Here is a 12,244-nt window from a genome sequence, read left to right as displayed (position 1 = left end):
ATGGATTAAATTTCTACCGATTCAAGAATCGCCGATTGGTTGATAATATCAACGTCTTTAATACAAGAGAAGAAAGACTAGTTACCGAATCATTAATAATGGTCGAGCTAAATTGCAAAGTCGTTTCCCGAGCGTCAGCGACATTCGAGAAATGTATTCATGTAGCATTTGCGAACAGAGCAGAATTTGAATGAAGCCATTTAATTAGAATTATTGTTGTTCTTTTAAACGCTGAAGAAGTTCTAACGCGCTTCACAGTTTGATCACGCGCCTCTCAACATTGAAATATGCTTAATTCATCCAGAAACGAAATGCTTTCGGAATCTAATTTGTGAAACATTCATAATTCGAATGTCTGTTTTGAAACAATTTCAAAATAATATTGATTTCATTTGATGACTGTATTTTTATTGTTACAGATGTGCCTCGCGGTCAGAACTTCGATTTCAAATCCCAGCTGATACGGGCGAAATTGAATTCAGGCTGGAATAATGTTGAAGAGCTTTTGAAGTAGTAGTAGAAATTAAAAATATAACGAAATATTGAAAAGGAACACGTTTGATAGTCGCGGCAGTCGCGCAGGCGGCGCCGCGTTGTTTGGTTGTGGCTCGTAGGCGCTGCTGGTGCGGCTGGTGGGCGGTGGCGAGCGCGGGTGCAGCAAGCGCACAGCGCAGCCCCCTCGGCTGGGCTATGGGCAGCTCACAGCGAATAGCCGCAGTGGCGGCCGTATCCCACGCTAAACATTACTACAACCACACCCGACCTGATGTCGCACAGACCTCTGAGGCGACACATTATACCGTCAATATATTTTTTGTAAGGTTAGTCTTTTACATTAAGGTAATCATAAAAAAAATAAGGGGTATTTAATAAAAAAAAAACCTCAAGGTATTGTTGCTTAACTGTAAGCCTTGACAAATAAACAAAAAATCAAGACGAAGAATTAGACTGATTTACAATAAATAAACTTTCATAAAAAGCGAGTTCCGAGAAGAGTTTTATAAATGGCAAAGTTTTCTGTAAAGGTTTTTATAATATTCTTTGTAGCGAATTCCACAAAAGTCTTTACAAAAGAAATATCCAATATGCAAGTAACTGAAACGTACGATATTTTTCGTATGAGGATCCCACTAACGGCTTCAACGGCCCCGACGAAGATCCGCCTATAACGCAACCGACATATTCCGTATAAGTTCGTATTAACCTACTTTGAAATTAGAAAATAAATAAATTGAGGACATGTTTAGAACGAAATTAAAACTGAACGGGCGATGTATGCCTGTAAAATAGTCGTAAAGTCATAAGTCAGCAGTAACTAAGTTATTGCATAGACGACACGAATATAAAAGTTTATGAAAGTGAGGCACGACTTGACCTCTTGGAAATATAAACAAGACTTTTCTATTTATTTTTAGATATATTTAATGAACTTTATACATTTGCAACAAGATTCTCATAGATAAATAGTTCTCTTGTCAAATCGTAAAAATATATGTGTTCTAAATACATGTATACCAAGCTATCGTATTTTTTCCACCTGAAATTTCTGGTGATCCTTTGAGTGACACTGACAGATAGTGTTATATTGCAAATGTGTACAATTCCAGATATGAAAAATAATGACGATAGATTTAGTCTTATATATTTTTGTTTTGTAAGTCCAAGATTCTTTTGAATATTTCTCGCGATTACTAAGTTCGGGATCGGGTACGGCCATTTGAAAAAATCCTTGTGTAAATGTATATATGCAAAAATTATTACGATTCTACAAAATTTCTTATACCGTAAATATAATGTTAATTCAATGAAAATATCAAATTAGCCAATATGATAAAATAAACTTAATTATTAGATAATGTTTGTCAAGTAATAAACGAGCATTCACGTAACTGAAAACATGAGAACAATTATGCTTGTCAAAGTTTGACTGCAGAGATTCCAACAGTTACAAAGTTATTGCTGTAGGACTATGATACTGGTATAACTTGACACGTGAGAACAGTTAAGGTAAATAAATCTGCATCGCCTCACGGGAATGTTCGAAATTATTCAGAAGTTTTAATTGGCATCATTTGGTTACTAATACAGTATTTGTTCTATAGAGGAATAATTCTAATTTTTTAATGAAATATCTCCATAAAATTACTATCGACTCTACATTTTTTTGCTTCTATATAGATTTTTAAATTTGATTCAATAAGCAAACTATGAAAAATCTAATAAGAAATTTATCTGGAAGATTTACAAAAAAAAAAACAATTCTTTAACCTTTCTAAGAGCTTAAAAAATATATTAACTTATTTGAAGTTTTGAAATTTTTCGATTCATAAATTTGCGGAAATAAAATTAGTTTGTTTGTTTTCATTTCTTTACCGTTAAATTGAACAGATATAATACAATGAAAAATATTACAAATAAAGATTTCTTTTTTATCATTTTTTTTACTGTTTTCGATCAAGTCATCGAATTCCCATTTTTCATTCTAACCTGTATAAATATCGAGCGTTGGAACACATTTTTCACAAGCAAAGTGCTCAATAAGATAAGCATCTCCCCGCGAGAGTTCCTAAAAAGGTGAAAAGGTTAAGACGTTCCATTATTAGCCGCTTAACTTCGTGACCTTTCGACTCAGATGAATATCAAATGATGGAGGGTTTTAAAGGACAACTAAAATATAAGCTCTTTTCGAATACGATACTAGATTGCGTCTAGGATTTTCTAGACGACTATGTTGAATAGACTATGTATAAAATCGCAACCTGCATCGACTTCACGCGGAAAAGTATCGGTGTATTTTATACTAAAACATTTTTAGGGTAACGATCTCTTACAGCGAAAAGCTATTCGGTTCTTTTACAGTTTAACAAGTAGATATATAAAGAATCGCTCGGTTGCTTTATTTACAAATTTAAATATATCGAACTCCCGTTTAACACTTTAATACATATGTACGTAAAACTGTCATAAATATAGCGTTATGTTATTTCTATAAAATAACGTAAGTATGTTTTTCATATTAATCATTTATTATTTTATAATAACCATAATGACAACGAGCTTATTATAAAACATCACCCTATAAATTACAATACATTACAATTACAAATTCAACAAAAAAACATGTAATTATTAAATTTTATAGAATTAGAAAAGTTATGCAGAATATTGTTTTCAATATACGTTTGTATATCACAATTTATTTACCCGACGCAGTAAGGACGATAATAATGCTTGGATAAAACGGGCTCATGCAAAGAAAACTCTGCTAATAAGAGTCTTTAAAAATTACACTACGGTAAGGAGAATTGTGGCCGCAGTTGGGACTAACTGCGCTGTCGTTTCTGTGGATAATGTAGGAGTTTAATTTGTATATAAAGTTTTGGACACAAAAGATAAAAATTAGGAAATAAGGAAATTAATACAAAAGTACAAAAGAATCGGAATTTTGTTTCGGAGATTGTAATTTACGTTTCTGCCGAAAAGACAGGTACACTTGACTTTATATTATCTGTAAGGTAGCTTTGGTATTCTACCTCCTTGAAGTGGATAATATATTCTCATCGATCACGTAAATCGCTATTTGTCACCGTGAGTTCGATAAGCCTTTAAATATTATGTAAAGCTTATATAACGACGTCATTTCACGTCTTCTTTTTAACGGTCTGAATACAAGATTTTTATTAAATTTAGTAACGCAAATTTTCTTGTGTACTGGGTCTAATTGTATTAAACTATCTATCTGTACTTATAAAGTCGTTTGTGCTGGCTGACTATCAACGTAGAGCCATTGCGTTACTGAATCTTGAAAGCTATAATATGAATCATGCACTTCATAGCGTAAGCATAGGTGTTAATGGCAGTTAACTATGGATGAATGTTGTCCGAACGAATTCGGTACGCGTAGATAGTATTATAAAAATAGTACATGTATAAAATTAACAAATACAATAACAAATAAGGCCGATATAAGGCAAATTAGCAGTCTGAAATATTATAAACTACTTATATACTGAACTGTTACAGTCATGGAGGGGTTGTAGAGACCATCTACGTAAAGCACGATTCGAGGGCCCTCCCCCTTAGTTACCTAGTCATAATATTCAATATTGCTAATTTAATTATTATGTATATAAATATTGTTAGAAATGAAATTGACATTTATATAAATTTAAATAAAATATTTCTAAACCAAAAGAGGAAAGCTTCTAAATAAAGTAACTAAGTAAGCTCGGTGTAGCAGATGTCCATGGGCGGTGGTAATCACTTTCCATCAGGTGAGCCTCCCGCTTGTTGACCCCCTATAATCTAAAAAAAAGGAAAACTATTTTGACTTAATTTCCTGTCTTGCCTAAGTGGAACATCAGTTTATCATGTTTTTCTAGATGGGTAAGCCAGCTCTGATATTAATAGTTTTTAAAATAAAGGTATAGATGTGTTGAAACGTACTTGCAGACGAGTATTATTCGCATTAGACGCAGATTACAGAAATTATTGATTCATTGAAAGCCCAATTAGTGTTATATCAACATCCGAAGTTTGAAAATACATTTAGGAACTAACGCTAAATCATTGATGAATATAATTCGGCTAAGAATTGAGCGACGTTATGGGTTATAGAGTTAATATTAATTCACATTATGTTATTTTATTTAATCAAATTAATTTATTACAATATAAATTTAAACTACTTTACTTAACCCTACCCTACCCGGGTTAGGATAGGGTAGGGAACATCCACTCATCAGCATCAATACTTAGTATAGTTGTGTTCTGGTTTGAAGGGTGATAGAGTCAGTGTAACTACAGGCACAAAGGACATAACATCTTAGATCCAAAGATTGATGCCGCATTGGCTGTCTAAGGTTTTGGTAATGTTTCTTACAGCACCAATGTCTTTGGGCCGTGGTGCAAACTTAGGAGGTCCACGTACCTTTATTATAAAAGAAATAAAAAAGTGAAATAATTTGCACATTTAGATAATAAGTAATAAGGTTTAACCCACTAGAAAAGAGAAAGAAGGCTATTTTTCAAACCAAAAGCTCAAAGACAAACAAGAACGTTATATGTCAAAAAGTAATATGCGGTATTAACTATAATATATAATCATTATAGCATTTGAATGTTGAAGGAACATTTATCAAGTGAGTTAGTAGAAATTCTTATAGAATTAATACAAAAGATCTTTTTAGATGTGAATGTCGTAGTGTTATTACAAAATACCTGAAATTTCAGCTGAACTAAATGGACCCGGTGAAATTACATTTCAGCTGAAATTCGATGGTTAAATTTCCGTGCATTTGTAATGAGTGACATTACAATTGCACGGAATTTCATCAATTGTCTCAATTTCTTACAATTACACCAGCAAATTTCGGGAGAATATTTATTTTGTGACATTGTAAATAGTCTTAGTTAATTTAAATTAATTAGTCAACGAAATTTGACATTGTTATTATAATTTATTGATATAAATTTAAACATATTTGAATTTGCATTTTCGAATATATATATATTTAATGACAAAAATAATCAAAAAACTTCTTCCATGGCAACAAAAAAAAAAAAACAATCGGTTGACAAACCAAAGAGGTAAGGTCTTTATATTTGCTATCTTAGATTGTCGACGTGTAATACCAAAATGTTTACTGACAAATAACAATTAATTAATCGATAAAGCGATTTGAAAAATCGAAATATTCTTTATTTAAATAAGCTCTTTGAATCTTATCATTTTATTAAATCGAATTTAAATCTACTAATAAAAGCTATACTCTTTATGATTTTGTCCTGACCGGTTTTGGTCACAGTGGACAATCTCAAGGGAACCAGCCAACTGCGCATGATATATTTTAATGCATAAATGTGTGCACAAACACAGTTGCACTGTATTTCCTCAATCTCATCATCCGATGAGACGCAGAGTTCAGTCACCAATGGTTTAAAGTGCTTTCTGAGGCACACACTTCAAACTTTTAGATGTCTGAGAATTTTTAGACAGAAAATCCCTATAACTTTTTATCGGTCCGACCTGGAGTTAGCCCAGAACCTAGGAATCTGTAGACTTATATCAAGCTAAATATGGTAGATTTTTGACTATCAATAAGCAAGAGTAAACACTTCTAAGTATCTTGAATATTAATTTTTGACTTTGACTTTAAATAACAAAATCAATAACATATTAATGGTATTAAATGCCATATAATTTTAATAATTTGTATTGGTTACAAAATATCTTACATTACCATACTTTGTCTCATTTATCTGTTCAGAGTTCCGATGTAGGAATTCAACAATTCGTTCATTCGACACTTATTTGCATTTTCAACGACACGAGAATCCTTTGCTGCAGTTGGTTGCTATATTTTTAAGCTTCTCTAAATTTATTCAATGGTTTATTTGAAATATAATATATGTATGAGTGTGATGTAGTCCAATATTTATTTATATTGGACAAATCAAATCAAAATATACTTTATTCAAGTAGGCTTTTACAAGCACTTTTGAATCGTCATTAATCTGATCCCAATGTAAGTAGCTAAAGCACTTGTGTTATGAAAAATCTGAAGTAACGATGGTACCACAAACACCCAGACCCAAGATAACATAGAAAACTAATGAATGAATGAACTTTTTTAAAACGACTCGGCCTGGAATCGAACCCGGTACCTCGGAGCGTACCCATGAAAACCGGTGTATACACTATTCGACCACGAAGGTCATCAAAATATATTTGGTTGTTATTTAGTTACAAGATTTATAATACCGTTTATAAAATAATTTTGAAAGGATGTCATACAAAAACTATTTATATTCAAATAAAATATAATATCGTGAAGAGTTCGGATTCGATTTTATTTGACTAAAAAAAACCAGAACCTATTTTCTATTTGTATAAGAAGCGTCACTTCTGTTATTTCTAAGTGCCGTTTTATTAAATAGTCGTTATGTATTTTTCTTTACATTGTGATATAAAAATAGGGCAACATTATATATAGCTTATGCAATTTCATAATGTACTATACTAGAGACCAGCCATATGGAGTAAGTAACTGTTTTATGAGTCACGTACGGTTTTATAACAGGATCACAGAAAATGGTCAAAATGTTGCTATTATATAATTTAATAAAAATTATAAGGTTTGAAAGATAAGATTTTGATGATAGTCGATTAAAAAAGTATCAAAAATTAAACAATCATTTTCAGAATAGTATTGAAACATTATACAAAAGTTTTTCTTCGATATAAGTACCTATGTGTGAAATATGTATGTATATATACATGAGGCGGTTTTCCTTTCAAGCCGAATTTTTCAACAATCTATTTCTCAGTTATAAAGCTACCGACTTTGAATTAAGTCACTAGAATTGAACGCGCTTATCTAAGGAAATATTAAACTAATTTGCTTTTTTTTTACATTTCGACCTAAGGAGCTGACCAGTGATCAGAGGTTTAAAGCATTGTATGAATCATGCACTCACTATGCACTCGTATAATCCAAATTACATGTAAAAAGTATTAAATTTAAATTTTACTAATAAATTATATCAACTAAGCCCCTTCTCGCACGTGAATACGGATGTTCTGAATTTTCGTTAATTATTACTAATTTTGTTGATCTCGGAAACTTTTGTATGTAATTGATTGACATAGGTAATTAAGTTTATATGTGTTTTTGTACACCTAATACAAATAATTTATTAATATATTTAGACACACACAATCTTTACCTTAAAGAGGGGGGCCTCTTTAAGGTAAAGATTGTGTTAGAGAGGTTGTCGAACCCGCGAATATTACATTATGATTATATGTACGAATGATATACATACCGAAACTTTAAAATTAATAGAAATTCACTATTAACCATGGTTCTGTGTAGCGAACAGTAAACTTAAATAGAAGAACCGAAAGGATATAACACAACTAAGTAGTAAATTTAGTTTTATCTTCTACAGTGCAACTTTATGTGGCGTGTTGGTGGCGGTGTGCGCGGCGTGCTGGCGTCGCTCTGCACCGACCGACAAGCCGGAAGATGTCACAGAGTGTGGAGTGTACACCGTCAGCGCTGACGCGAGGCTGGGGCAGGTGAGACTTTTATTATGAAATACTATTTACGATAAAATCTTGAAATGACCCTCGCGTAGAAATGACCAACTTTAACTGTTATTTATATTTCCCAATAAACAAGTGAGAACTACAATTTTATAGTCAGAAAGATATGCTGCAAGCAGTTGGTTTTATTTATATACGTTATCAGATGAACTACTTATAATGTAAACAGTGTAATCAATATTTGGCGAATTTATAGTTGCTGTTCCCTTTAGAACATTTTTGTATAAAATAGTATTACATACTTTCGACATTAAAATTGTACATTATAAAATGATTAAAAAGTAAAAGAGAACAAAAAAACGTGTCTTTTGAAAATTTTCTCGCCGAATTTCGGTCTTTCGGTCTCCGAGCGAGGTCTTCGTACGTAACAACGTCGCAACCGCTAATATAATTTTCATGAAGGGAAGATGAGGTTTCAGCATAGGACGCCGTATTCATAGCTTCAAGCTAAAGTCCTTTTAACTTTCAAGTAATTCTTATTAAGGTTAGATCAATGTAAGTTCTTTGATGGAAGAAAATCGAATTTGCTTATGTATCTTCTCATTCATTCATTTCGTACATATCGTACGATATTACTCGCCGATGTGATTCTGTGTACAATTTAACCAGTCTATTTGTCTGTACTATTCATTTTATCTTATACATATATTATTAGGCACAGTAGTATAAAATGTTAGTTTAATTTTTTTACTGAAATCTTACTTTTTAAATTCTTATTATTCGTTTTAGTTATTAAACATAAAGCCCAGTACATATGTCAGTGTGGATGTTTTACGTTTGACCTCAAAAAATTGCGGAACGTGTCGTTGACAGCTACCGAAGGCATGATTCGAAATTCGAAAATATGTTATTATTATTAACAACATAACGGTTTTTTAATATCTATTCTAGACATAAATAATTAAAGATCTCTAGTTACACTAGTAATCCTGCGCAGATGGACAGCCCTTGCGATTCGCCGCCATGACCGAAGCCGGTCAAGATAACATTTTGTACTCTATTCCAACCATAAGAGGGGAAAAGCCTATTTATGATATTAATGTTATGTTGTGAATAAAGATATATTATTCATAAACTCTCAATAGTGAGCAATATGCCTGATTTACTAGCAAATTGCATGAAATACGTAAATCCAAGGATTTTTTTATTCTTTTTTTTCTACTTCCATTGGAATGGGCTATACATACATATTATATGTATTATTTTAGAAACATTACGTATACAAAAAAATTAGTAAAATTGAACTTTACAAAGAATGTTATAAAGATAAGTTATAAAAATAACAAAGAATAACACTGTAAGTGTATCCATTCGTTAACGAACGAAATCAGATTTTCTCGTTTACTTAATTCAACTGCTCCGCTGTTAACAAACAAACATCTACAGAATGCAATTTTACCTCTTTTGTTTCTTTACTTAACACCCTAGCTGCAATCCGAGATAAGTTTTAAAAAACTTCTTTAAAAAGTTAAATATCAAACAATACGTGAAAAGAGTTTTTTTTTTTACAATGTATTGTTTCGGGCAAAGAGCTACCTTCGTTCCATTTAATGTATAAGTAAAAAGTATTTTATTACTTAAGAATTGATTTATTATTTGCCTAATAATTTGTTTATAACCTCTACTAAAAACTTTAACCTTCTTTTTGTAACCTCCTTTTACTTACGGGATCAGCGTGCCCGCTATCTGTGGTAAAGGTCACTGGTTGATTTCCTTTGATTTGCTCTTGATAAATATACATATGTTTCCATGATTATGGATGAACTTCTTGACCCGATGATATAAAAATGCAATCGAATGAAAAATTAAAATTAAAAAACTTAAAAAAACCTATCATATTATGTGTTTAACATACTTAAAGAAACTAGCAGTTTTTGGAGATGCTTAGGTTATAATTATAAAGTAACATTATATATCGACAATGAAATGGTTATTAAATAAATTGATTTTGCAATAGGGTACTTAAAAACACTTAACGCATTTTTTATTAATTTGAATAAAAATAAAATGTATTTTGGCACAATAAACATGTGTCATCGTATTTTGACTTTAAAAAAAAAAAAACTATAAATTATCTGTTTTAAAACGAGTACAGCTCTCTGCTAATTAACTGACAGAAACAGACTAAACTATAGACGATTAAAATTAAATAAACTTTGGATAATCTTGTATGAAAAAGAATAACTCGTAATATAATTTTATTGTAGCAATAAATAATGATGTCAAGCAATACTTTATACAAATCAGCGTTTTAATCCTAGCGTATAACTTTATTATAAAAACCAGTAATCCATGAATCGCTAATTTATTCTGAAGTGATAACATGAAAATCGGATATATTATGTTTAATTTCTGGAAAAGAATTACTATGTAATTTTTAATCTTTACGACCGAAATCAACACGATAATCACTATGATAAACAATTATTTTCGATTTTGTACTGCAGAAGAGGGCTATTCGTGCAATTTATAACCTGGTCCCAAAAGATTCGTTAAGAGGTAAATTTAAAGAAATTAAAATAATGACTGTCGCTTCTCAATTTGTTTTTGATAATGTTATGTATGTACGCAAAAACATAAATGATTTTCCCAGAAATTGTGACGTACATTCTATTAACACTAGGAACAAGAATAAACTTGTTACTCCAAGTACCCGATTACACAGGGTTAGTAACTCTTTTTTGGGGCAATGTATACGTTTTTACAACAGGATCCCAGAAAACGTTCAAAATTATTCAATTATAAAATTCAAAAGAGTCGTTAAAGAGCGTTTGTGTGCTAAAGGATATTACAACACTAATGACTTTTTAGTTGACTGCACACCTTGGGAATGAAATGATCGCCTCCAGGCTGTTTCAAACAACTAATATATACTTATCATTGTACCTACATGGAAAATGGTTAAAAAAAATGAAAAAAAAATATATCCCGCTGAGTTTCTTTCGCCGGTTCTTCTCAGGTCCGAGGTGCTAAATTCCGAACCGGTGGTAGATTTTTGACAATCAATAAGCAAGTGCAAACACTTCTATATTGAATAAAGATTTTTGACTTTGACTTTGACTTTGACTTTGATTCTGTTTTTCCCTAAAGACCCTTAATGCTTATTGAGTAGAAATAAAAAACTTTTTAAATATATTTTATAGTATTCTTCTTTTGGTTTACGGTTATTCTTTTGTTTTTTTTAATAATTATAATTAAACGAATTGAATCAGAAAGCCACACGACTTGGGGGAAGGGGATGTGCGTATAGTTACTGAAACGAATTTATTAAAAGACTCAATGAATGACTTTTTCATATGTTACAATGTTTCCATGATTCACATTTGATTGACGGGATAAGTTTGGACTATTATGACAGTTTTTTTATTTTTCCTTAACTTTTTGACATTAAAACAATTACTGAAAAGTACAGAATTGATCCCCATTATTTTTATGTGTCTCTGACGCCTTTACATCATACATCGTGCAGGTGACCGAAATGTAATTAAATGGAAATATGAGTAGCAGGTTTCAAAACATAGATATTCAATTTTATTAATTCAGTCAATGTGAAGCATTTTTCCATCAGAAACTGAAACATCAGTCGCGACTCTATCTACACCACTATTCGAATTTAAATAATCTTTAATGTAGCCTATCTCACTGACTGTCTGACGTCACTCTCCTCTCTTTTTAAAAAAAAAATATTAGGAGCTTGTTCACCGTCATTGTTAACCACACTGATCCAATGCAACTTTTTTCACCCAACAAATACAGATCTCCTCGACACACCTGAATCCGAATAAATCTTAATTAGTTGATTTCCATGACGGAAGTGTGAACGTATGTATGTCCGTAAAGTAATTCATTTGCTCAACAACATGTTTGAAACCATCTATATACACAAATCGAAAGTACAGTATATTTTATCGCAATCAATATTTAAATCAAATATATTTTTCGCTTCAAAAGAATTGGGACAGCATTTCATCTCGATATGGAATCACGAAAGAGAACATCGACGAAGAGCTGTTTATTCAATTTCGAAAATTGCGGTTTGCTTAAATCGAGAGTCGTTTCGGAATCTGTTGAAACTATCGATGTATCATCTGTCAGTATTCAGGGCGCGTCGTTTTGTTTACGGTCGAAACGCGT

At 31.6% G+C, this 12,244-nt stretch overlaps 2 protein-coding genes across 4 annotated transcripts in view; one reads left to right on the top strand and one right to left on the bottom strand.

The window, feature by feature from the left end:
* LOC125070225 (probable beta-hexosaminidase fdl) overlaps positions 1-12,244 on the bottom strand; it is a 90,387-nt gene that overhangs the window by 13,787 nt on the left and 64,356 nt on the right. The gene's annotated exons all lie outside the window — the stretch shown is intronic.
* LOC125070227 overlaps positions 1-12,244 on the top strand; it is a 32,510-nt gene that overhangs the window by 1,852 nt on the left and 18,414 nt on the right. The window contains exons 2-3 of the mRNA XM_047679994.1: positions 420-821; positions 7,954-8,083. Coding sequence (XP_047535950.1) covers positions 691-821; positions 7,954-8,083 — 261 coding nt within the window. The 5' untranslated portion in view covers positions 420-690. The remainder of the gene's footprint in view (positions 1-419; positions 822-7,953; positions 8,084-12,244) is intronic.

Source organism: Vanessa atalanta, chromosome 17 (assembly GCF_905147765.1).
Source record: "Vanessa atalanta chromosome 17, ilVanAtal1.2, whole genome shotgun sequence".
Taxonomy (NCBI): Eukaryota; Metazoa; Arthropoda; class Insecta; order Lepidoptera; family Nymphalidae; genus Vanessa; species Vanessa atalanta.
The sequence above is the reverse complement of the archived record's forward strand: the minus strand, read 5'-3'. Positions and strand labels throughout refer to the sequence as shown.